At 43.8% G+C, this 24,505-nt stretch overlaps 3 protein-coding genes, 2 non-coding genes and 2 pseudogenes across 6 annotated transcripts; 5 read left to right on the plus strand and 2 right to left on the minus strand.

The window, feature by feature from the left end:
• Positions 1-371: 371 nt before the first annotated feature.
• LOC103649487 (probable RNA helicase SDE3) lies at positions 372-8,786 on the minus strand (annotated as a pseudogene).
• A 2,407-nt stretch (positions 8,787-11,193) lies between these two features.
• On the plus strand, positions 11,194-16,249 carry LOC103648258 (eukaryotic translation initiation factor 3 subunit I). The gene is made up of 8 exons (XM_008672744.4): positions 11,194-11,787; positions 11,889-12,016; positions 13,622-13,741; positions 13,813-13,902; positions 14,345-14,431; positions 14,550-14,629; positions 15,537-15,637; positions 15,867-16,249. Exons 1-7 carry the CDS (start codon positions 11,388-11,390, stop codon positions 15,610-15,612), a joined length of 981 nt encoding a protein of 326 aa, XP_008670966.1. The 5' UTR covers positions 11,194-11,387; the 3' UTR covers positions 15,613-15,637; positions 15,867-16,249.
• Positions 14,756-14,839, plus strand: LOC111591022 (small nucleolar RNA U54). Its single transcript, XR_004856787.1, has one exon. It is a non-coding gene; the product is annotated as a small nucleolar RNA U54 (small nucleolar RNA).
• LOC111591020 (small nucleolar RNA U54) lies at positions 15,165-15,245 on the plus strand. Its single transcript, XR_004856786.1, has one exon. It is a non-coding gene; the product is annotated as a small nucleolar RNA U54 (small nucleolar RNA).
• On the plus strand, positions 15,327-15,413 carry LOC111591021 (uncharacterized; annotated as a pseudogene).
• Positions 16,250-16,496: 247 nt separating the features above from the next.
• Positions 16,497-17,766, minus strand: LOC103648259 (high mobility group nucleosome-binding domain-containing protein 5-like). The gene is made up of 2 exons (NM_001320969.1): positions 17,587-17,766; positions 16,497-17,423 (listed from the first exon to the last, which is right to left on the minus strand). Exon 2 carries the CDS (start codon positions 17,400-17,402, stop codon positions 16,728-16,730), a length of 675 nt encoding a protein of 224 aa, NP_001307898.1. The 5' UTR covers positions 17,403-17,423; positions 17,587-17,766; the 3' UTR covers positions 16,497-16,727.
• A 986-nt stretch (positions 17,767-18,752) lies between these two features.
• LOC100283000 (syntaxin 132) lies at positions 18,753-23,299 on the plus strand. Of its 2 annotated transcripts, none has more exons than NM_001412256.1 (12): positions 18,753-19,020; positions 20,137-20,241; positions 20,337-20,393; positions 20,555-20,603; positions 20,713-20,801; positions 21,135-21,208; positions 21,295-21,337; positions 21,802-21,888; positions 22,027-22,104; positions 22,235-22,315; positions 22,768-22,833; positions 22,910-23,299. In NM_001412256.1, the coding sequence occupies exons 1-12, from the start codon at positions 19,003-19,005 to the stop codon at positions 22,916-22,918; spliced, it is 756 nt and encodes a 251-aa protein (NP_001399185.1). In that variant the 5' UTR covers positions 18,753-19,002; the 3' UTR covers positions 22,919-23,299. The 2 variants fall into 2 exon arrangements, with proteins under 2 accessions (NP_001399185.1, NP_001149376.1); NM_001155904.2 differs by having other exon boundaries at positions 22,946-23,299.
• The last annotated feature ends 1,206 nt before the right edge of the window (positions 23,300-24,505 follow it).

The raw sequence follows: 24,505 nt of genomic DNA on the forward strand, positions 1-24,505 counted from the left end.
TTACATCCGTTATGTTCCTGGGCCCACATTTCGGGGCTCAGCACCCTTGTACGTGCCCCCTTTGAGCTATAAAAGGGTAGGCACGCAACGTTACAAGGCAGATTCACACACACTCACTTAGACTCTCAGACTCACAAGTTCATACAAGCTCTCAACCTTAATACATCACAAAGTGGAGTAGGGTATTACGCTCCGACGGCTCGAACCACTCTAAACCCTTGCGTATTCTTGTGTTCATCGACCATCTAGCAACAGACAAAACGCTTAGGCCCCCTCCTTATCTTAGGATTTAGAGCGGGTGCGTTCCGCCACCCGGCCGGAGAATTTCCGCTCCGACAACCGCTATGGGTCAGGCACCTGGAAACTAGTTCTCACAGGTCCTCAATTATTCTACCAGGGCCATTGTAATCTGTTCCACCATAACCAGAGGATATGGACTCCTCTGAGTGAGAAAAAGACTTTGATGGAGGAAGTGGGCATCCTTGGTAAGAACCATTGTCAACATAGTACCTCAGAAGCCTATCCCAGTGCCAATCCTGGAATTAAAAGTGTTAATTTGATCAAAACAGTACATGTTTGAGAAAGATATAACAATATAGTGTTGCTACCTTAGTGATAACATGTGGATTTCCAACAATGACGAGCAATGATTTTGCACGAGTGATTGCAGCATTGAACCTCTTATAGTTGCTCAAGAATCCCAGATTAAAGAATTTGTCAAACTCGTTATGCTTTATAGTGGACCAGACCGTAGAGATTATTATTACTTCCCTCGACCTTGGAACTGTTCTACACTTCCAACTTTAAAGTCAGGCATTTCAAAATACTCTAGAGCTTTCTTTATCATGGTGACTTGCTGAGAGTATGGAGTAATGACCCCTATATCAGTTTCACGAACATCACCAACTCTAGTCAGACTCCTGATGATACTTACTACTTTACTTACTTCAATCCTATTGAACCATGATGGAACGTTGCGTTCCCACTCATCACATCCTTGAATCCCAATGAAAAGAACAGGGAAAGACTTGTTAGGAAGGCCAACGCACTCGTAAACTGAGGACACTTCATCTTCACTACAGGCTATCAGTTCACCCCCGTAGAAAAGCTCTGATGGTATATGTAGGATTGCTGGATGGCACCAATAATTCTTCACAAACTTTGTCACATAGTTAAGATTTCTTGTTTCATACTGCTCGAATTCAAAGAGCAGCCTTTGCATAAAGGATCGGCCTAAACCATCCTTATCTACTTGTCTACAGTGAATAACCGGGCCTAATTGCATCGGATCTCCTGCCAACACAACCACAGTGTCCCATCTGCACAACCCTGACAAGGGAATCATCGCCTCTGGTTCAGAGGCTTGTGCAGCGTCATCCAAGAAAATGTGCGTGAAATGGCCCTGAGCAATGCCCTCAGATTGCAGCAGAGATGAACTCATATAGGTTGATATAATTATCCTATAGCGCATCAGTTTTTGCAACGGAGGGCACTTGAACACCATATCTTCAAAGAAGCAAAACCGAAGAAAATCAAGATTTTTTTCTCGAATATGCAGGAGAGCTGCATATCATTTTTTTTCGTGAACACGTAGGAGAGCTACGCATCATTAAATTAAGAGAAGAAACAGTCCAAAATGGACCAAAGTACAATGCCACAAAAGGCTAAACACAAGACCACCAAAACCTGACCAAACACAAGAGCAGCACGCAAAAGGACAGCAGCACAAGTGCCAGCAGGCCAAAAGCCTCAAGATGTCGAGCACCGGCAATCCTCTAACACTCAAACTCATCCAGAAAAAATGATTTTATTCCATGAATGGAAGGCCTGACGCCATCAAAAACTGCCTTATTACGATAAGAAGAAAAAAGTCGGGTCGTAACCCTTACAAACCATAACACTAAGGTTTAAAACTCCTAAAAAACAGCAGAAAAACAGATAAAAAACAACAAACCCTTGAACAGAAATTAGCCGTGAGGAAGGTTAGCTGCTAGGAAAATAAGCCCCTGCCGTCTCCCACAACCTTCGCTCTTCTCCAACCTGCTCCAGAATAGCAGCAACACTCGGACTGCCGCCCTCGAAGACACACTGATTACAGTGCTTTCATAAGATCCATGCACCAAGCAAAACAAGGGAGTTAATCCCCATCTTCATTTGTCCAACTGCCATTTCACTTATTGTCCTCCACCAGTCTAGGAAACTGTCATTTTCTGGTTGAGGGGACAGAGTATGCAGTCCAAATTGTCTCAACAAAAGTGAAAGTCGTCTAGAGGGGGGTGAATAGGGCGAATCTGAAATTTACAAAGTTTAAGCACAACTACAAGCCGTGGTTAGCGTTAGAAATATAAACGAGTCCGAAAAAGAGGGCGAAAACAAATCACGAGCAAATAAGGCGGATGACACGGTGATTTGTTTTACCGAGGTTCGGTTCTTGCAAACCTACTCCCCGTTGAGGTGGTCACAAAGACCGGGTCTCTTTCAACCCTTTCTCTCTCTCAAACGGTCACCTAGACCGAATGTGCTTCTCTTCTCAATCAAACGGGACACTAAGTCCCCACAAGGACCACCACACAATTGGTGTCTCTTGCCTTGATTACAATTGAGTTGATCACAAGAAAAAATGAAGAAGAAAAGCAATCCAAGCGCAAGAGCTCAAAAGAACACAATTGTCTCTCTCACTAGTCACTATTTGATTGGAATGGTCTTTGGACTTGGGAGAGGATTTGATCTCTTGTTTGTGTCTTGTATTGAATGCTATAACTCTTGTATGAGGTTTGAAAGCTGAAAACTTGGATGCCGAGAATGATGGGTGGTTGGGGGTATTTATAGCCCCAACCACCAAAAGAGGCTGTTGTCGCATGGCGCACCGGACAACACTGTCCTGTGCGCCAGCCACGTCACCCGGTCGTTGGATTCTGACCGTTGGAGCTTCTGTCATCTGAGCCAGTCCGGTGGTGCACCGGACATTCACTGTCAACACAAACCGGTGGTGCCTATTTCCCTTTCAATCTCCCCCTTTTTGGTGATCGATGCCAACACAAACCAAAGCAAATATCTAAATGCATAATTGAACTAGGTTGCATAATGTAAGTGTAAAGGTTACTTGAAATGAAACCAATCTATATTCTCATAAGATATGCATGGATGCTTTCTTTATATTCTTTTGTAAATTCTTTTCAAAGTCTTTTTGTAAATAGTCAAAGGTAAATGAATAAGATTTTGTGAAGCATTTTCAAGATTTGAAATTTTCTCCCCCTGTTTCAAATGATTTTCCTTTGACTAAACAAAACTCCCTCTCAATAAAATCCTCCTCTTAGTGTTCAAGAGAGTTTAGATATTAATTTTGAAGAGGCTATACCAATTTGAAATTCTATCAAAAATAAGATACCAAATTGAAACTCTTTTGAAGATCTTCTTTAAATACACATTGAAAGACTAAAATTTTGAATTTGGTGGCGGTGCGGTCTTTTTGCTTTGGGCTAATACTTTTCTTTAAATACACATTGAAAGACTAAATTTTTGAATTTGGTGGTGGTGCGGCATTTTTGCTTTGGGCTAATACTTTCTCCTCTTATGGTAAATAACATATGAGTGAAGATTATACCAAATTGGAGAGTGGTGCGTAGCGACGACGAAGGATGAATAATTCGATGGAGTGGAGTGGAAGCCTAGTCTTCGCTGAAGACTTAAATTCCCTTTCAATATATGACTTAGCATGAAATACACTTAACAACCACATTAGTCATAGAAAATAAAATAGATATGATCAAAGGTATATAAATAAGCTATGTGTGCAATATATCAATCATTTGAAAGTACTTCGTGAGTATATCTTGAATGTACTTCGTTTGGCTAATGAAGGTGCCCTATTGGAGTTGCTTCACTTGAAATCCTAGAAAATACTTCAACTCCCCCATCATATACATTTCGAATTTTTGTGTCATGATCCTACTAAATTCTTCACATATAGATTCATTAGTAGACCTAAATATGATATCATCAACATAAATTTGGCATACGAACAAATCATTTGAAAGTGTTTTAGTAAAGAGAGTAGTATGTAAAATGTCATTTTCACTTCTAAGATTGGAAATTGTAACATTGTAAACATTTAAATCTTTAGCCTTAGCAATTAATTTTTCATTATCATTTCTAAGGCTAGCAAGAGAGATATTTAATTATTTAATCTTAGCAAGTAAACTAACATTATCATCTATAAGATTGGGAATTAAAACATCACTAACATTAGAATCAACCTTAGCAATTAATTTAGCATTTTTATTTCTACGGTTGGCAATAATATCATTACAAGTGCTTAGCTCATTAGATAATTTTTCACATTATACTTTAGAGCATAAACATTCTTTACCTTAACATGCTTCTTGTTTTCTTTAATTAGAAAGTCCTCTTAGGAGTACAAGAGTTCATCCTTTTCATGAATAGCACTAATTACTTCATTTAATTTCTCCTTTTGTTGCATGTTAAGGTTGGCAAAAAGAATATACAAAATATCTTCCTCATCACTAATATGATCTTCATCACTAGAGGATGCATATTTAGTGGAGGATCTTGATTTTACCTTCTTTCTTTTGTCGTCTTTTGCCATGAGGCACTTGTGGCCGACGTTGGGGAAGAAGAGTCCTTTGGTGACGACGATGTTGGCGGCGTCCTCGTCGGAGGAGGAGTCGGTGGAGCTCTCGTCGGAGTCCCATTCGCGGCACACATGGGCATCGCCACCCCTCTTGTGGTACCTCTTCTTTTCTCTCCCCTTTCCCTTCTTTTCGTCGCCCCTGTCACTATCACTAAATAATGGACATTTTACAATAAAATGACCGGGCTTACCACACTTGTAGCAAACTTTCTTAGAGCGGGGCTTGTAATCCTTCCCCCTCCTTTGCTTGAGGATTTGGCGAAAGCTCTTTGAAAGTCGCCTAGAGGGGGTGAATAGGGCGAATCTGAAATTTATAAACTTAAGCATAACTACAAGCCGAGTTAGCGTTAGAAATAAAAAACAAGTCCGAGAGAGAGGGTGAAAAACAAATCGCGGGCAAATAAAAGGTGAGTCACGATGATTTATTTTACCGAGGTTCGGTTCTCGCAAACCTACTCCCCGTTGAGGTTGTCACAAAGGCCGGGTCTTTTTCAACCTTTTCCCTCTCTCAAACGGTCACTTAGACCGAGTGAGCTTCTCTTCTCAATCAAACGGGACGCAAAGTCCCCACAAGGACCACCACACAATTGGTGTCTCTTACCTCGGTTACTATTGAGTTTATCACAAGAATGAGAAAGAAAAGAAGCGATCCAAACGCAAGAGCTCAAATGAACACAAATGTCGCTCTCTCTAGTCACTATTTGATTTGGAGTGATTCCGGACTTGGGAGATGATTTGATCTCTTTGGAGTGTCTAGAATTGAATGCTATAGCTCTTGTAATGTGTTGAAGGTTGGAAACTTGGATGCCATTGAATGTGGGGTGGTTGGGGTATTTATAGCCCCAACCACCAAAAATGGTCGTTGGAAGACTGCTGTCGTATGGCGCACCGGACAGGTTCACAATAAACCAATAAAAAGACCAAGAAAGGGTTCAAACAGAGAGCAAAAGATAAACCAACGACAGTGTCCGATCTTTTTATTGGTTTATTGTGAACCTTTGGTACCTGTAGAACTTATAGACTAGAGCAAACTAGTTAGTCCAATTATTTGTGTTGGGCAATTCAACCACCAAAATCAATTAGGAAAAAGGTGTAAGCCTAATTCCCTTTCACTCTTGATGATGAGCGCCATTTCCTCGTTGTCGAGCATGGAGGCGTCGATGGGTAGTCTACTTGAGATAGACTCCTCCTTCTTCTCCTCCGTTGCCTTGAATGCGACCGGTTGTGCTTCGTGCGTGGAGGGGCCGTCTTGCTCGATGATTTTCTTTGAACCTTTGATCATCAACTCAAAGCTCACAAATTTGCCTATTACTTTCTCGGTAGACATTAGCGTGTATCTAGTATCACCTCGAATGAATTAAACTTGCATAGGGTTAAGGAAAACGAGGGATCTTAGAATAACCTTGACCATCTCATGGTCATCTCATTTGGTGCTCCCGAGGTTGCGCACTTGGTTCACCAAGGTCTTCAAGCGGTTGTACATGTCTTGTGGCTCCTCCCCTTGGTGAAGCCGGAAGCGACCGAGCTCCCCCTCGATCGTCTCCCGCTTGGTGATTTTGGTCACCTCATCTCCTTCGTGCGCGGTCTTGAGCACGTCCCAAATTTCCTTGGCGCTCTTTAATCCTTGCACCTTTTTATACTCCTCTCGGCTTAGAGAGGCGAGGAGTATAGTGGTGGCTTGGGAGTTGAAGTGTTGGATTTGGGCGACCTCGTCCGAATCATAGTCTTCATCCCCCGGTGATGGTACCTGTACTCCAATCTCAACAACATCCCAAATGCTAGTGTGGAGTGAGGTTAGATGATGCCTCATTTTATCACTCTACATATTATAATCTTCACCATCAAACATAGGTGGTTTGCCTAATGGGACGGAAAGTAATAGAGTACGTTTGGAAATGCAAGGGTTGCGTAGGGGAATCTTACTCTTCTTGGCGCTTAGAAGTGACGGACGCGGTGTCGGATCCGGATGTAGAGGGTGAGGAAGAGTCGGTCTCGTAGTAGACCACTTTCTTTATTTTCTTATTCTTCTCGCCACTCTTGTGCGATCGAATGCGTGAAGGGGATCCATCCTTCTTGTTGTTGGTGGACTCCCTTGATGGATCCTTCCCGTGGCTTGTAGCGGACTTCTCACAAGAGTGGTGTCATCTGTGTGGAGTTGTTTTTTCTCTCTCAGATTTCCAAGGTGCACGATTTGTCAAAAAGATGGAGTAATCAGCTATGTGTGAAGTGAAGTAGCTGACACATGCCGTTGAAGTGGTCTGATGCGTTTAATCCCTACGTGTTCCTGAACATTAGCCTTGAACAGTGATAATGCGACGATAGGGCCAACGAGTCACCATGCAAGCCAAGGTGCGTTAGATGATATAAGATGAGAAGCAGAGAGCTCGGGAGCTCGAACAAGAGATCGCAATTATGCAAGTCAGCTCGATTTAAACAATTATAGATACCTATTTCATAAGTTCTCAGAAATTTTTGTTTGGTTGCATCGCAGTGAATTTAGCAATGTTTCAGAACAATGACACATAACAAAGTAAGGTAATACGGCTCTCAATTTCATCTAATATTATTATCTGAAGTATGATTGGCCAAGTTATGACGCATTTATATGATTTCAACAGTAAGCATGGACCAATTTGATTTATATAGATATTGCTAGGACGAATACTGATAACTATCAGGGACAAGCAAGAGCATACGTCTTTTTCCAATTCATCAACTTTTATCTTCGCCTGATTAACGGTTGAAATCATATAAATGCGTCATAACTTGGCCAATCATACTTCAGATAATAATATTAGATGAAATTGAGAGCCGTATTACCTTACTTTGTTATGTGTCATTGTTCTGAAACATTGCTAAATTCACTGCGATGCAACCAAACAAAAATTTCTGAGAACTTATGAAATAGGTATCTATAATTGTTTAAATCGAGCTGACTTGCATAATTGCGGTCTCTTTTTCGAGCTCCCGAGCTCTCTGCTTCTCATCTTATATCATCTAACACACCTTGGCTTGCATGGTGACTCGTTGGCCCTATCGTCGCATTATCACTGTTCAAGGCTAATGTTCAGGAACACGTAGGGATTAAACGCATCAGACCACTTCAACAACATGCGTCAGCTACTTCACTTCTCACATAGCTGATTACTCCATCTTTTTGACAAATCGTGCACCTTGGAAATCTGAGAGAGAAAAAACAACTCCACACAGATGACCCCACTTAGTGATCTTATCTTAACTCCATACTGGCAAAGCATTAGAGCACTTTATTCGTACATATCAACTCCGAAGCACCAGAAAGATCGAGAACGCAGGGTGGACAGGTTCACTGGTGATAGAGCTATAGCACTTTTACTGTTGTGGATCCTTTGAACTGAAACCAAGCAAGTTCGATATGCACTCTTAGTTGCTCTAAGGTTTGTTGTACAATTGATCAGAAGCTACAAGAAGCAATGGGGCAGTTTGTGCAGAGAAGTAGCAAGACGACGTGCAGTCTTTGCTTGAGTTTCCTGGCAAAGGGTGCTCAACTTGAACAGGACCATTCTGGCGTGCTGAACTGCAAAATTGACCATATACAATCGCTAGTTGGTTGAGATCGACGTTTTTGTTTGAGCATTCTCTTCATCTCTATTGAAGTTAAAGAGCTTAATTTTTCGACGGACAAAGTCCATGATGAGAAACCCAGATTGCTGGTCTTGGTTGCCTAAAAGTATAAGAGAATTTCTGCATTTTAGGATCCATTGAATGTAATACTTGCACCTTGCACCTTGCACGCTTCGAGAATTTCTTTCTGCTTCTGGAGGTGGTTGGTTTTGATGCGCAGAGCCCGCAGCTTTAGCTGGTCTTCGGCTGAGATGCCGATGACTTCTCCGTCCTCTATGGTGTCTTCGCCCTCTGGTGGAGCGAAGCCTGGCGGTGGTGCTTGTGGTGCGCCTTCGGAGTTGCAGGTGCGTACAGTGCCCTCGGGGGTGGGATGGTCTTGGCGCTGTCTTTTGTTGTTGACAGCGTCATCTTCGAAGGCCTTTTGAGGGGTGTTGTTCGCGTGGGCCTTGCCTTTCTTTTCCGCCAGTAGCGCTGCCTTCGCCGCGTCGTCAATGGATGGGGCATCCTTCGAATTAGGTCGCTTGGGGGCCATCGCGGGTTGTTTTTCGTAGCACGAACGGTGGGCGCCAAATGTTGGGATTCTGTCTGCCTGGGTAAGTTGATCCAACATGGGGGTGGAAAGTGTGTTTGCAAAGTTTAGCACGGAATGCCAAAAGCTTTGTTCATTTCCTGTATGTGGGCACTGTACGGGGGTATTTATAGGTACTCGAGGGGCCGCCTGTCCCTGTCAAAGATGTTTAGACCCTCGAGTACCCGGTTTATCCCTAGATTTTCCCACAAGGTGAGGTTACATATAGTCATTAAGGTAAACCCTATTACAGACACGACCCTTATCGCACTTGTCCTCACGGGGCCCATCACTATGGGCCGAATCATACATGGGCCTTCCCCGGCGGATGGGGCGCGGGAGGCCCATAGACATCGGCGGGGCCTTCGTCTTGCGACACCAGAGCGAAGGGGGTCGCACTGGTCTCCGTCCGGGTGGCGCCCTCGGCTTGTTCTGGCGTGTTTTGTGGATGTTGCCTTCGTCAACGTGATGAGAAGACGAAGTCGTAGAGCGAAGGGTAGCGTGTTCGCCTTCGCCTCAACAATGGACTTAAGCCCCCTAGCTCCATAAACAACACCCTCTCGCTTCTAAAACCATATACTAATATAGGATGGCATTCTCTCTCTTTGAAAATGTCCATATGTATTTCCCTCTTTAAGAACTTCCTTATCCAAATACAACTTCCACAAATAAAATAACTTTTGATACTTATAATAAAAAACAAATTTTATGGTTTTTGGTATTTAATATAGATTGGGCCGGCTTTGTACTAAAACTGCTCTTTCTTTTAAATCAAACACAAAAAACGAAAAATTCAGGCACCAGAGAACAAAAAAATGCAATTATTTTCATGATTTAGACGTCCGGCGGTGGTATAAATGTTAATATCTGTAGTACACTTAAAGCACCCGTTCCAACTGGTCGTCTCCCGTCATCTTTTTACAAATAACCCCTCACAGCTATTTCAAATTAATCTGCTGCACGACTATAGATGGCCAAACGGCGGTCCGACACGGGCCAAGCGCCCGCGGGCCACAACTCTGGCTCAGGCACGTCATGCTGACATGCTGACTGTGCCGGGCCAGACCGTTAGCCCGTCGGCCCATTTAATTAATTTAGCGTAAAACGTTAAGAACGATATAGTGCATTAGGTGGGGTTCAAACCTATGCCCTGATGGAAGAAGGGCAGGAGACACTAGGGTAGTGTTTGGTTGAAGAGCCAAGTAGAACGGAGCCGTTCTGTTTCAGTTTTGTTGCTGTTTGGTTACAAAGTAACTAGAACGGAATGACTACAATTAGGGAATATTCTCTTCAGATCCGGAACCATTCCGCTCCAAAAAATCAACCGGACGAAGCTGCTCAGTTCCCATCCCGCTCTCACAGTCACGCTCCGTTCCGTTCACTCTGCAACCAAACAAAAAACAGAGCCGCTCCGTTCCAGATTACCAAACACAGAACAGAGCGGCTCCGTTCCTAGAATCAGGAATGGAACGGCTCCGTTCTACTTGGCTCCTCAACCAAACACTACCAGGTAAATCTGTCTAACCAGTAGAACGTCATGATCAGATGTTTTTAATATTGAATATAAATTATATATGTATATATGTTTTTTGTAAAATAAAAAAATATAATCGTGTCGGACCAGAATAGCGCTACGGGTCGAGGCTACAGCCCAAGCACGGCACGACGTTCTTGGCTCTTGTAAGCATCATGTCATTTTTGAGACCACATTGGCGGAATGAACTCCATGATGTTTGAGGTTACTGGAATGGATAAAGCAACAATGATTTGTCAAACTAACAATAAAATAAAAGGGTATTTGTTGTTTTTAAATATTAGTAATTGCTACGAAGTAGCATAATTTATATGGAGCACATCTAATTTTTATTAATACCTGACTTTAGCAATCACTCCATATTTTGATCTATCTTTTTATAAGTTTGAGTTTATGTGACTTATTTTAGAAATTTGAGCTCACAAACTTTCGCTTATTTGGTCTATGTATGGTGGAATTATGTCATTTTATAATCTATGTTCGTTCAGTCAGCCGTTGTGAACTATCTTCTAATCGCTTACTTTATTGGTCGTGTTGTATCAAGACATATTAGATGAAGTAAATAATAACATTAGTTAGCCAAATCAAGAAAATATTATACGGAGAGCGGAGACAATTAATAAAAAATATTGTTTTTTTGGTGGACAGTTTACATGAATATTGTTGTAAGCCGTCGTAACACATGACAACCGACTAGACTAGTGTTTTTTTTAAAAAAAGAGTTAAACAAAATCCGGCCTCCCCCACGGTCTCACTGACCCCTCGTCTCGTTTAATGGGCCAAGTCAGTGCGCGCGCAAGATTTCTAGTGGCAGGCTGGAACGAGAAGGTCCGTTAAAGGCCTACCTGCAACCAAAAGGACATACGTACTGCGAAGTAACCCTAACGCCTGGTGCCAGCCGCCGCGCTCTCGCTCGCTCTAACGCCGACGCCTGGTGCCGACTGCCGAGGCCTTCGCTGGTTACTAGCACCGCCCCAGCTCCTTCTCCCTTTTCCGGCGGAGGTGAACACCGCCACCACTAGAGCGCCACGATGAGGCCGATCCTGATGAAGGGCCACGAGCGCCCGCTGACGTTCCTGCGCTACAACCGCGACGGGGACCTCCTGTTCTCCTGCGCTAAGGACCACACCCCCACGGTCTGGTACGCCGACAACGGCGATCGCCTCGGCACCTACCGCGGCCACAACGGCGCCGTCTGGACCTGCGACGTCTCCCGCGACTCGGCGCGCCTCATTACCGGATCCGCCGACCAGACCGCAAAGCTATGGGAGGTCAGCACGGGGAAGGAGCTCTTCAGCTTTCGTTTCGACGCGCCCGCCAGGTCCGTCGAGTTCGCCATCGGGGACGCGCTCGCCGTCGTCACCACCGACAACTTCATGGACCACGTTCCCACCGTTCAGGTCAAGCGCATCGCCGAGGACATCGACGACCGTTAGTGCTGTGCCTTCTCAGCAACTTTTCGTTTATGCCTACTCTGTTGTTTTGTTCCAATGACACCCTTGACCTTGAGATCCGATCCTGTGTGTATGCAGAGACGGAGGAGTCTGCACTCGTCATCACCGGCATCAAGGGAAGGATCAACAGGGCCGTTTGGGGCCCGCTGAACAGGACCATTATCACTGCCGGGGAGGATGCCACCATTCGCATCTGGGACTCAGAGGTCAGGATATCATGCTGATAGAGTAACTCCAGTAGTTCTCTAATGATGTCTTTGATTGCGGGACAGCTGGGACAGCCACGTTCCCGTCGTCCCTTATCATCCGTCCAATTTTGACATATAGCTGGGGACAACACTGTGATGGTCCTGTCTCAATCCATGACTCTAAACCAAACAACCTTATCTGATCGTTCCATTCCGTCTCGTCCCATCATTGCAACCAATCACACAATAAAAGACTGCATAAATCATTAATTTAGTTAGTTAACCTAAAGACCCTTCTCCAACAGCTCTCTAAATGAACTTTCGAAATGTAGTTACTTTTCATCTAACCCTATTTACTCTCTACATTTGGCAACCATTTACCAATTCTCGAAAAAAAACTGGTGACATTTATTACTATTATTTTGGCACCTTTTCCCCACTCCTGAGTCGCGACGGTAGGGAAACCATGTCCCCGCCGCTACCAAAACCATTCACCGCCGGTTAAACAAATCTGCAGCAAAGATAGATTAACAGAGCTCGTGCGCCGGCCGACGGTGATGCACAATTGCGGCAGCTAGTCAGCTAGAGACTAAACAATTGACAATGCAACAGCCGCACATGCACAGGTCAGGAATAAACAAATAAACAATTGTGGCAGCAAATCAAAAGACCAACACAACTCACCAGGTTGAATATGTCGTCGCTAACTAGGTCACAATTTTTAGATTGAGTTGCGGAAGGGAGATGAAAACAAAAGGAAAAAAATTGGGTGCCTCCACTCAAACAGGTGACATGCCAAGATTTAACATATTCAGAAAGTAATATATAGAGAAATGTTGGAGAAGATGCGTTTTTTTGCTTCCTGTATCACTTGAGGACTTGCTAAATTTAGAATTTAGGTAGTATAATTATACATATTTATTGGAGCTGCTTTTATGTGCCTACATATTGTACTGATAGCCGCTATAATTTGGTTATCTAGCCCTAAGGATGGCCCATCAATTGCTTGTTGGTATGTGGGGCTATGGGCATCTGATGGGGATACAATTTGCCCTTACTAAATAATATGCAATGTTTCCCCCCCCCTTCCGATCATCCACGATAGCAGTTTGTTAATATGTTTAGTTCTATTCTTAGAAGTTTAGACTGTCTCCAGTAGATTGTGTAAAATGGGGGACACATAACTGTACATGACATTGTTTGACACTGTTTGCATAGAGAAGTTCGAATAGGGGATGAGATAGGGGATGTAATAGGGGATCTACTGGAGATAGCCTTATAATGCCAGATTTCACTTTACTTCTAACAACTTAGTGATCTAAGGCAGTAACCAATTAACATGCTCGTAGTACTAGTATCTGCAGAACTTCACATCCTTTCTGATTACTACTTCCAGTGTTACTCTAGTCAAGGCATGATTATTTAATGCACCTTTTACCCACAAGCGGGGAATAAGGAAACCGAATGGGGGTGTGGGATTCAAAATGAAATCTGCTGTGCTTTTATATACCCATGTTTGCTCTTTTTTTGTCTTTTCTTTTTGCACTGTATTTTTTTAATTGTTTCTCCATAACGGAGACTTTTTCCACATTACTCATGGGATGTTCTTTGAATTGTATGTAGACTGGACAGCTGCTGAAAGAGTCTGATAAAGAATCTGGACATCAGAAGACCATTTCATCGTTGTCAAAATCCTTGGACTGGTCGCATTTTATCACTGGCTCCTTGGATAAATCTGCAAAGGTTGGAATTTCTTCAAAGTTCTGTCGTAAAGATATTTATGGCATCCATGACATTCAGTTTTTTATGCATAGCTATGGGATACAAGAACGCTAACCCTGATCAAGACGTATGTCACAGAGAGACCTGTTAATGCTGTTGACATCTCTCCCACTCATGATACTGTATGTTCCTCTTCACAAACTTACTTATACATGTCTTTTCTAATCCCCAGGCTGTGAACTGCCGACCTAATTTGCTTGATAGTTGGGTTTCATAGTTCATATAGTGGATGGTTATATAGCTGGCTGTTGGTATTGTGAAGTGGGCAAGTGTCTCTTTGTCTGATTTCGTGCATTTTTATGTAATCATAGGTCATGATTTTGTATATTTAACTGTGCTATCAGCAATTGCATATTTTGCTGTGTACAGTAGGAGAAAAGTATTACATCACATTTATAAGCTGTTAGCCTGTGGCTTATGTGTTGTGTTAGCTGCTGTGTTTTTTTATTAACACTGGAACACTATTCATCATGTTCGATATTTTAGATAAATGCATTGCGGTTATGGCCTACATATGATGCTGAGCCCAATGGTGCCATCATGTGTCCCATTTTCTGTTTGTAGGTGGTTCTAGGAGGTGGTCAGGATGCAATGAATGTGACTATGACAGATCGCCGTGCTGGTAAATTCGAGGCTAAATTCTATCACAAGGTAATTTCTTTTTCAGTTAATAAATTATCAAGGCATTACTCCTTTTGTGTTACTTCCTTGCTAACTTGGTATACTTACAATTTTTGAACTGTTCTGATTAAAACTTGCTCTCTTTTAGATTTTGCAAGAGGAAATTGGTGGTGTTAAAGGACATTTTGGGCCAATTAATGCTTTGGCATTTAATCCTGATGGGCGGAGGTAATAATTTTTTTTATTTGACTGTGGTTTTTTTTGTAGTCATTATTGTTAGTTTCATTGTATCAACATTTGGCCACTTAACATTGTCTAAAGGTTATGCCCATATTTCGTGCTTTTTATTGTATATGCTCAATGATTCAGCCATGCTAAGTCATGGTAATATACGCTATTCTGATCCACACAAGGATGTCATCAGCATTTCTGAGAGAAAGATTTGTGTTGCTATGTGTAATTTTCATTAGATTTTCATTGGTTTTACTTTTACAAATTTACTCTCTAAAAAAACTCTTTCTAGCTTATTTGTGGGGGGCAAACCAGTCTTGATTTGCCATTTTATCTCACTTTTCTTTAACTTAATCTGCTTAAGTATTTTAGACCTCTATATTGACAAGCTTTTGTCTGTTTAAACATTATTCATCTTTTACATATGTTTACGACATATCTGGTTTTTATTGATTTCTGAAGCTGTTTATTTTTACCTTGTATGTGGCTGAATGTCTCCTCTTCAGCCATTCTACACTTATATCTTATATGTAGCTCAGTGATTGTAGCCAATTACATTGGCAATATACGCTATGCTGACCTCAGTCTGATGAACATTTCTACTATGAGAGCTACAGTCTGCCTACATTAGCTCGACCGTTAATCTGGCCTTTTAAAATGTTTTTTTATTATTGTATGCATCTTTGGGACTGATAGCTCAATGATTTCAACCAGGTACTCTGGTTATATACGCTATTCTGATTGCCGCTGTTGAAAAAAAATAATATTATTCATGAGAGCTAACATTGTTCCCTATCAGCAATGCTTTGTAGAAACCTTTTTCTCTTAGGTTCTGAAGTAGTTTATCTAGTATAAAGTTTGTTTTTTTCTAATTATGTCCATGTTTTTTCTCTGATCTTATTAGTTTTTCAAGTGGCGGTGAAGATGGTTATGTAAGGCTGCATCATTTTGATTCCGACTACTTCAGCATCAAGATGTAGATAAAGAACACCAGACTAACCCGAGGTGATACTTCAGCTGTCAGCTATTTGTGAGAATTTGTTTGCTAATTTTGTTATCGCTTGCTTACCTATGTGTAATTGTTTGGGTTACTGTAACACGTGTCAGCTGCATCACTGGTCTGTTGCAACAAATGGCAACGCTGAAGTATCCTAAGAAATCCATTTCTTGCATTCGCTGTTCAAAATACAGCTGCGATGGTTGTTTTGACCTCCACCGTTTCATTCCTTTTCAGGCTGTTTGAGGCCCAACTCCTCCAGTTTCTTGGTTCAGGTGCTGTTTTAGTTTTTTTTTGGTTCAGGTGCTGCTGGTTGGCCATGACGCACGCAGAGCAGGCTCAGCTCCTCTAGGGGTAGTGGCAGTCTGTTGCTTGTTTTAAGACGATGTTGCTCCGGACAAGCAGCTTTGTCTTCTGCATGAGGAATTTGTGCACACATGGCAATGAAAAGATCCTTGAACCGCTGTCTTGAGCTGTCGTTCTCGATCCATGGTTTCCAATCTAGTTTCGATTTGTATTCTCTGTTCATCTAATTGTTCCAATACGGTAGTAGACACATTTCAAAACCCGTGTTTTTTTGTTTGCTTAAAAGGCAAATTTTACTTGAGTATCCATGTGCATACACGTTCCCAATGCGTATGCTTGTGTACTAACAAAAGGAGCTTGTGTGTGCACACACGTGTTTAGAGAGTATGTCCGTATATATAGACACGACGAATGTGGTTACATTTGTGCATACACGCTTTTGAATATCAGCACGTGCGTGGTTAATTTGTAAGCTCACCATCAGTTTGTCTCCCTGCTATCATGGCGGTTGGGGAGCGACCATAAGAACACTGAACATACTTGCAGAGACTATGTTCATATGACAATAGCAGGCACACACCTTTTATTCACAAAAGCCAGCCAAGTATTACAGTATCACGTATCAGGAGAAGGACGCACTCCACTCAGCAGCTATACCTATATGTTCCGTTCTTCTCACTGGATAGTGAGAGACGGAGATCCTGACACTGCACGCGTACCATTTTTCACAACTCAGCTGATGTATGTTCCTTCATTTACAGTGTGTGTGATGCATGTGCATGTGTAACCGGATCAGGCTGCGGCGACATGACTCTGTTCCTTGACCACGCTCTCTCCACCCTGTTCCAGAGTCTGTACATGCGCAGGCTTCTCTTCGTTGGCCTTCCCCTTGCCGCCTCCTTCCAGATCCAGCTCTTTCAGCTGCCTCAGGATATCTTCTCTCTTGGCATGTAGGTCTTGCAGTTTGGTGTCCACCTTCTCCAGCTTTGCTCTGAGCTTCACGGGATCGGTCGTCTTCTCCTTGGCGCCCTTGTCTTTCTTCTTCTCTTTCTTCTCCTTGTCATTCTTCTCACCCTTGTCCTTCTTATCTTTCTTTTCTTTGCCCTTCTCCTCGCCTCCGTCGTCCCCAGCACCATCCTTCTTTTCCTTCTTCACTTGGCCCTTGCCCTCCGAATCCTTCGCTTTACCCTTATTGTCTTCCTCTGCCTTCCCTGAATCGTCACCACCTTCCTTCTTTTTCTTGTCTTTCTCCTTTGTATCCTTCTTCTTGGTACCCTTTCCTCCCGCACCGTCACCCGAGCCTGTGACCTCTTCCTTCTCAACAAACTTGGCCTCAATCTCTACCTCGACCTCCTCCTTGCCGTCTTCCTCGCCGGACGGCTCGCCCTTGCTCTTGACCTTCATATGGATCTCATCCTTGGACCCCTTCTCCTCCTTCAGCTTGGCAGATTCTCTGTCCTTCCCCATCTTGACTGCAACCAAGCCGCCCTGCATGACGCAGTTACAAAATTCGGTCACTACCGATACCGAATGGGTTTGCTGCGCCATGGATGAATGGAGCACGCACGTTACCGAGCAAAGACAAACACTGCACTGCGGCGAACCAACTGGAGTAACAGGACTGCAGGAGAGGGGGAGCTTTTCTTCTCACCTTGACTGTGGCGACGCTTGGACGTGTCTTATCTTCTTGCCCAAAGATCACGCAGTAGAAGCAGAAGAAAACGATCCGCCGTCGAGACGGCGCGTTGCGGGATGGGAGATCAGCTCGGCTGCCTCCAATTAGTTGGCAAGATCTGGGAGGCAAGCAAACCAGAGGCGGGACGCGTGCCGCAGTGGATGGGAGGACATCCAGCCAGCCTACCCTTCCTTTATACTACAGTAAAGACCGGAGTGGAGATGGAGAAGAGGCGGGTGGGAAAGGAGGAGAAGGCCGGCGGAAGGTGACGTGCGTCGGTGGGGGACGTTTGCCGACGGTGGAGCGCCGCGTGGCGAGCGACCTGCCGTGTCGGCCGGGCGGGTCGGAGTTTCGGCGGGCCGTGGGCTTTATCTGAAATGGCTTTTCTGGCGGTAGCCGAGTGGGCTCATGGGCGCGTTCCGCACACTGGGCTTCGTCGAACACCAATAATTCTCAAGGCCTTTCAGCCTATGTGGCTTTTTACCACCGTCGAGATGTTTTCTGGGAGATTTGTGGTGGGAAAACAATTGCAAACAATAGTAGCATATATTGTTGTGCATTTTTTTTAAAAAAATAGTATATTGTTGTGCATCTAAGACTAGTAAACGCAGCGCCCGAATATGGGATGCCACTATGATTAGGTTATTTATTATACGACAAAAGACAATAATATGATTGGATGCTTGTTTTGGATTAGTATGCAGGAAAATTATACATACTTGCGCGCTGTCCTCCAGCTCGCCCCGGCGGGGCCCCACCGCACCAACCGCCACCGGCCGTGCCGCCGCCGTGGCCCGTGGCCACCTCCAGGCTCCAGCAAGCTGCCTCCTCCCGTTCGTTGCGTCATCCGTGGGCTACCTGCGTCGCGAGGAGACGGACAGGTGGGCCCCGCGCGCCACCCGCAGGCCGCAGACTCGAGCGCGTGGGCCCTACGTCGCAGCTGTTTGTTTGTTTGTTTGTTTTGTCTCCGTTGGTAGTGGCAGTCGACCTGACCTGGAGCGGTGTTCCAGCGCACACCAGAGAGCAGCCAGCAGCCAGCCAGGAAGAGGAGTTGAAAATCTGCTACGGCTACATGACGCACAGGAAGAGGAGTTGACAATCTGCTACGGCTACATGACGCAGTGAAGCCCGTCCCCGCTTGCACCGCTGGTCTTCTCCAGTGGCTGGATACCTGTTCCCCTTTGCCTCGCTGAGTGCCCGGGTGTGGCCCGCTTGCCAGCCTCAGCACCCGCGGCGTTAACCCCCTCTGCCTACTCCACCTCTCTCTCTCTCTCTCAGGTCTCAGCTTTAAAAGCATCCTCTCCGCCGCGGCGCAACGGCCACACCTTCCGTCTCCCGGCCTCCGCTCGCCTGTCCCTGTCTCTCTCTCTCCTCGCTGAGTCGCCGCCAGCCATGAACAACCTCCTCACGGTAAGCGCCTCTCTCCCTCCCTACACCCTCTCCCCTCCTGCAGGAAGACTCGGCCGCTCGCCGGGATCCGGCGCGCGAGCTCGAGATCTGGGACGGGCAGGCAGGCCGGCGCTGCCCGCTCCTCCCCCACGGCCGCCGCGGGACTAGCCAGGGCTTGGTTCGCGTGATCGGAGGTAGCGGCGGTGGGGCGATCGGCGGGGGAAGGGATTGCGTGAGCCGCGCTTCGGCGGAATGCGGAGCGGGCGCTGGAAGGAACCGGGCCCCGGGTTTCTCGGCTACGTGCGGTAGGGTGGCCGCTTGAACGGGTGGTCGCCTTAGATCTGCGTGGGTTTGGTTCGGGAGCAGCTGGATTGCGTCGGAAGCAAAATGGGCGTAGCTCAGCCTCTGGCTGCTTGTTTTCTGCCTCCTTGGGTTGTGTCGGGGTGGAGATGTTCTCTCTCTCCCTCCCCTCCCTGTCCTGCTGCAACCATCTATCTCAATGCACAACTACATTAATTGCCGGTGGAGAGCAAACAGTGGCAATGATCACTAGTCGCTGTATTTGAAGGCATGTTTGAATGCACCAGAGCTTAGTTAGTGGCTAAAATTAGTTGAGATTTGAGACATCCAAACAGCCTAGCTAATAGTTCAGCTATTAGCTATTTTTGATAAATTAATTAATAGTTAGATAGCTATTTGTTAGCTAGCTAATTCCATTAACAATTTTTAGTCAACTAACTATTAGTTATAGTGCATTCAAAGACCCCCTAAGTGCTGCCGTTCGGGTTGTAGTCTGTAGCCTTTGCATTCACTGGAGTTTGATGTGTTTTAAAGCTTGCTGTTTCCACATCCACTTGGCTAGAACTTTTTTTCATGGCGCATTGTTAGTCTTTGTGAAATACACTCTTGCAATGGAAAGGATGTGAAAGATTAAAGCTGGAGTTCTATCTTACCTACTGGGAATGGAATGCTAATATTTCCTATGTGTGTCAAAATTCTGTTGTTTTAAGTTGGTACACGTAGAGCGCGACTTTTCATATTGGGCATATAAATATATAAATTACATAATTTAACATTCCTCTACGATTGCATTGCAGTACATGTGTGACACATTATGTGTGCATTCCTATTTCACAGGATTCCTTTGAGCTCCCCCGGCGGGACTCCTCAAGAGATGCAGACATTGAAATGGGAATGCATCAAGCTGATGCTTCAGACAACTTAAAAGATTTCTTGAAGAAGGTGCTGTTTGCATCGAATGGATTACATTAATACCGTTCGTCCAACTCCAACAGTTTCCCTTCTGGTTAATGACATAATGCTTTGCGATATAACAGGTCGATACAATTGAGAGTTTAATTGCAAAGCTGACAAATCTATTGAATAAGCTACAGGTATATTCATTGCGCCATTGGTTCTTTGTTATTTTCCTTATTTTATGACGGCGACCTGGATTTCAGTATTCACAGCGGAATTTTGTTTTTGATTACCATTTTCCTTATTAATCTATGTTTGGCATGTGCATTAAAATCAGAAAGCTAACTTTTGTTTGTAGACTGCAAATGAGGAATCCAAAGCAGTTACAAAAGCAAGTTCCATGAAAGGTCAGTAGTTGTTTATTCTAGAAGATTTAACCTTCGTCTGAAATATATATGCACTCTTTTGGAAATACCTCTATGCTTAACGTTAGACGCAATAATTCTTTTTTCACAGCAATTAAGCAGCGGATGGAGAAAGATATTGATGAAGTGGGGAAAATTGCTCGTCAGGCGAAGACAAAAGTTGATGAATTGGAAAAAGACGTATGCTCTTGCTTGACCCTGATAGTTATCAGTATTTGTCCTAGCAATATCTATACAAATCAAATTGGTCCATGCTTACTGTTGAAATCATATAAATGCGTCATAACTTGGCCAATCATACTTCAGATAGTAATACTAGATGAAATTGAGAGCTGTATTACCTTACTTTGTTATGTGTCATTGTTCTGAAACATTGCTAAATTCACTGCAATGCAACCAAACAACAATTCCTGAGAACTTATGAAATAGGTATCTATAATTGTTTAAATCGAGCTGACTTGTGCGCTGCTATCAACAATTAACCTTGAATTGTTCGCTACCATTATGGTACAGAACTTATCAAATAGGCAAAAACCTGGATGTGGAAAAGGTTCTGCCGTGGACCGATCAAGAGAGCAAACTACTGGGTAAATTTGCATTTCTTCTCAGAGCCTTTAGTTATGCTGCTTGCTTTCATGAATTTTTTAATCAATATGTTTTCCAATTTTCACAGAGCAGTGAAAAAGAAATTGAAGGAGCGGATGGATGACTTTCAGGTACTGTGTTCCTTTAGCGGAAAATTCCTGTTTTTCCATGCATGCGATGCTTATGCTGTTTTGTGATATTATAAGATCCTATTCACATAGGATGATCTTATAACACAAACTTGTACAAATTTAATTGTTCCTAGGAAGATTTGAATATGGTTTCTAAAGTAGCAGAAAGGAAGAGTTCTACTTTTCCATGCTTAAGAGACATCCAATCATAAGAATTCTGCAAGCCTGACTCATTATAAGCAGGGCTTCATTGATGATTGCATGTTTTACTCAACTAAAAAATATATAAACATATGGCCAGCTGCAGGCTCGAATCTCAGTAGTAGTTAGCTGATAGTATGATTGTAGAAGGGCTTCAAGTTATGTAAATAATGGAATACCTGCCGATTGCCAACAAATCTGTGGAGAAAATTAAATATATTGTTTTTATCATGTAAGTTATCCTATTATATTATCTGGTGCAGACCTTGAGAGAAGCAATCAGGCAAGAGTATCGGGAGGTTGTTGAAAGAAGGGTTTTTACTGTAACTGGTAATCGTCCTGATGAAGAGGTGAGTATTGCACCTGTGAACCACCATATTTTTCACCTGTGGTTATGTTTGTACATGTCATTGTGCTGGTGTTTTCCAGTGAACTTTGATTTATGGTCGACTTCACAATTTCTCATGTGGTTGCGTCTAACCCTGCAGACAATTGATGACTTGATAGAGACCGGAAAAAGTGAGCAAATATTCAAAGATGCTATCCAACATCAGGGAAGAGGCCAGGTATGTGGTCTACCATAGTTACATAGGTCATTACTAGTCATGAGGTATATTGGTTTCAGGCATCAGGTCTAGCTATGTCTGTTTACAACATTGATTTGTTATAAATACGTTACCTTTTTGACATTTGCAGATACTAGACACTGTTGCTGAAATACAGGAGCGACATGATGCTGTAAGGGATCTAGAGAGGAAGCTTCTGGAGTTGCAACAGGTGATGCCTTCTTATTTTCTCTTCTTCTTTTTGGTATAAGATCTTCTATGTAATCATATAGTATGTTACAAAAACTATGGCCATTCAATGAACACATTTCCCCTCAGTATGCCGTCTAATTTCCAACAGAAGAATCTAAATAAATAACACTAATTGGTGTAGTTGCTGCGTCTCCAGCTCATGTGATTATGTGTGGTCTGGGTAATCTAAATAAATAAGACTAATTGGTGTAGTTGCTGTGTCTCCAGCTCATGTGATTATGTGTGGTCTGGGATGGGGTGGGCGGTCAACTGTTGGAGCTGGCTGCTGGGATTAATTTGGAACACTTAAAGAATACACACAAAAAAAACACATGTACCTTTCAGCAAGTTGGTCGTCTATGGGAGCATTTCCTTGTTGAGTCTCAGATACATGCCTCTTTATACCATTCCCTTGTTTTTTGTGTGTTTTAGATATTCATGGACATGGCAGTTCTTGTTGAGGCGCAAGGAGACATGATCAACAACATCGAGACCCATGTAAGCATTCTCTACTTCTGCATTGAACCTGTTGTGTATAGGATAAGCATCGTTTTTTTTCTTTGTTTTGTAATAGCAAGCTTGATGGAATCATCCCATCCTCTGTTTCAAGGTCTCGAACGCCACCAACCACATACAGCAAGGTGTGAGCGCGCTCCAGAACGCGAAGAAACTGCAGAGGAATTCGAGGAAGTGGATGTGCTACGCCATCATCATACTGCTGGTGATAGTCGTGGTCATTGTCGTCGCAGTCATCCAGCCATGGAAGAAGGGCACCTAGCGTGGTGGTGCCTTTTTTCCTGTTTGTGTAATATGTGTGCAGTTTTTTTTGTGGGTGATTCGTGATTTGTTGTTGTACCTATAGTCGACGCAACAGGAGCTCTGGCATTTCGATTCATTCTGTCTAGTGAAAGGACACTGCCATCATATGCCGATAAAAATAACGCTTCGTATCCGTCGGTGAAAAGATTGATCTCTCCACTTGGTCTGGGTGTGCAGTGTGCTGCCGCCCCTTGCCGTCGTGGACATGGGATGGCGCCAGGTGTTCACTGGGATCCATGGAGCTACTGCCATAGATTAGATTTGTCCTCATCATCAACATGCTCCACAATCCCAAAATCTTGGATTTGCTGTTGCTCGATTACATCTCTACTACTTATTAATGCTACAAGAGTAACCGTCTATCATTCCTAGTTCTATCATTCCACCTGTTCAGTCATTCCACGTTCTCCCTTTTTATTTCCATTCCCCGTCCTCTCTCTCGTGCCCACTGCCGTTCCCATTCCTCGTCTTCTCTCTCGCGCCCATTGTCGTTCTCATTCATCGTCCTCTCTCGTGCGCCCACTGCTGATCCCATTCCTCTTCCTCTCTCCACTGCCATTCTCATTCACTCTCTTTTCCATTCTCATGGTTTTGCTACCATCGCCGATAAAAATGGCCAAAAAGGGACACTTTATAGGAATCGAACTCTAACCAACACATAGACAACAAAACTCGCCCCTTCTAACCAATAGCGCTATTTTTCTTTCTTATTGTACTAAGGAGCTTTCATCTATTTATAGGCTTTCTTAGAACCATCTGAAAGCATCTAGGCCCCTGGTTGGTTTTAGTGATTAATGACAACATAATATTATATGTGACTAACGTGTGTTTTGCAGAGACAAATGGTAAGTTAGGTCGCATGACAGGTAGAAGTACTACAACGGTGAAAACAATCCAAGAAATAAGAACTCGAAGCGACGGCTAAAACGACGGAACAAAAGGTGAAGGTCTACGGAGTCCGAGTGTCAAGGAGATGTGGACACTCGCGATTTAGTTAGGTCTTTTATTCTCTTTTAGCCGTACTATAAAGAGGGGTTATCGATGAGTAGTTTGACCAAGAGAGTTCTAGTGTAGTGTTGGTGCACAATCACACTCATATACAGTGCTAGGTGTCACTCTAGAACTCACACACAAGTTAGAGCGAAAACCGATTTGAAAATCAGCTGAAAAACAAGACTTAGAGTTTCTGGCTTTGGGGCACCGGACTGTCCGGTGCACCCTCTGCCAGGTGGGGCCAGGCTGGTCCACGGTAGTGTTTTTCCCTTCGCAGAAACCCGAGAGCGCAGCGTTCAGAGATGAATTTTAGTGGCACACCGGACACCGCACCGGACTGTCCGGTGTGCACCGGACA

The sequence above is a fragment of the Zea mays genome, chromosome 2 (assembly GCF_902167145.1).
Source record: "Zea mays cultivar B73 chromosome 2, Zm-B73-REFERENCE-NAM-5.0, whole genome shotgun sequence".
Lineage (NCBI taxonomy): Eukaryota > Viridiplantae > Streptophyta > Magnoliopsida > Poales > Poaceae > Zea > Zea mays.

Excerpts from the sequence above, each read along its gene's own strand:
- LOC103648259 (NM_001320969.1), bottom strand. The coding sequence starts at position 17,402 with ATGGGGAAGGACAGAGAATCTGCCAAGCTGAAGGAGGAGAAGGGGTCC.
- LOC103648258 (XM_008672744.4), top strand. The coding sequence starts at position 11,388 with ATGAGGCCGATCCTGATGAAGGGCCACGAGCGCCCGCTGACGTTCCTG. Across the intron at positions 13,742-13,812 it reads CCTTGGATAAATCTGCAAAG|CTATGGGATACAAGAACGCT; the intron begins GTTGGAATTTCT and ends TTTTATGCATAG. Across the intron at positions 14,432-14,549 it reads AGGCTAAATTCTATCACAAG|ATTTTGCAAGAGGAAATTGG; the intron begins GTAATTTCTTTT and ends GCTCTCTTTTAG.
- LOC100283000 (NM_001155904.2), top strand. Across the intron at positions 20,604-20,712 it reads AAAAGCAAGTTCCATGAAAG|CAATTAAGCAGCGGATGGAG; the intron begins GTCAGTAGTTGT and ends CTTTTTTCACAG. Across the intron at positions 21,209-21,294 it reads TCAAGAGAGCAAACTACTGG|AGCAGTGAAAAAGAAATTGA; the intron begins GTAAATTTGCAT and ends CAATTTTCACAG.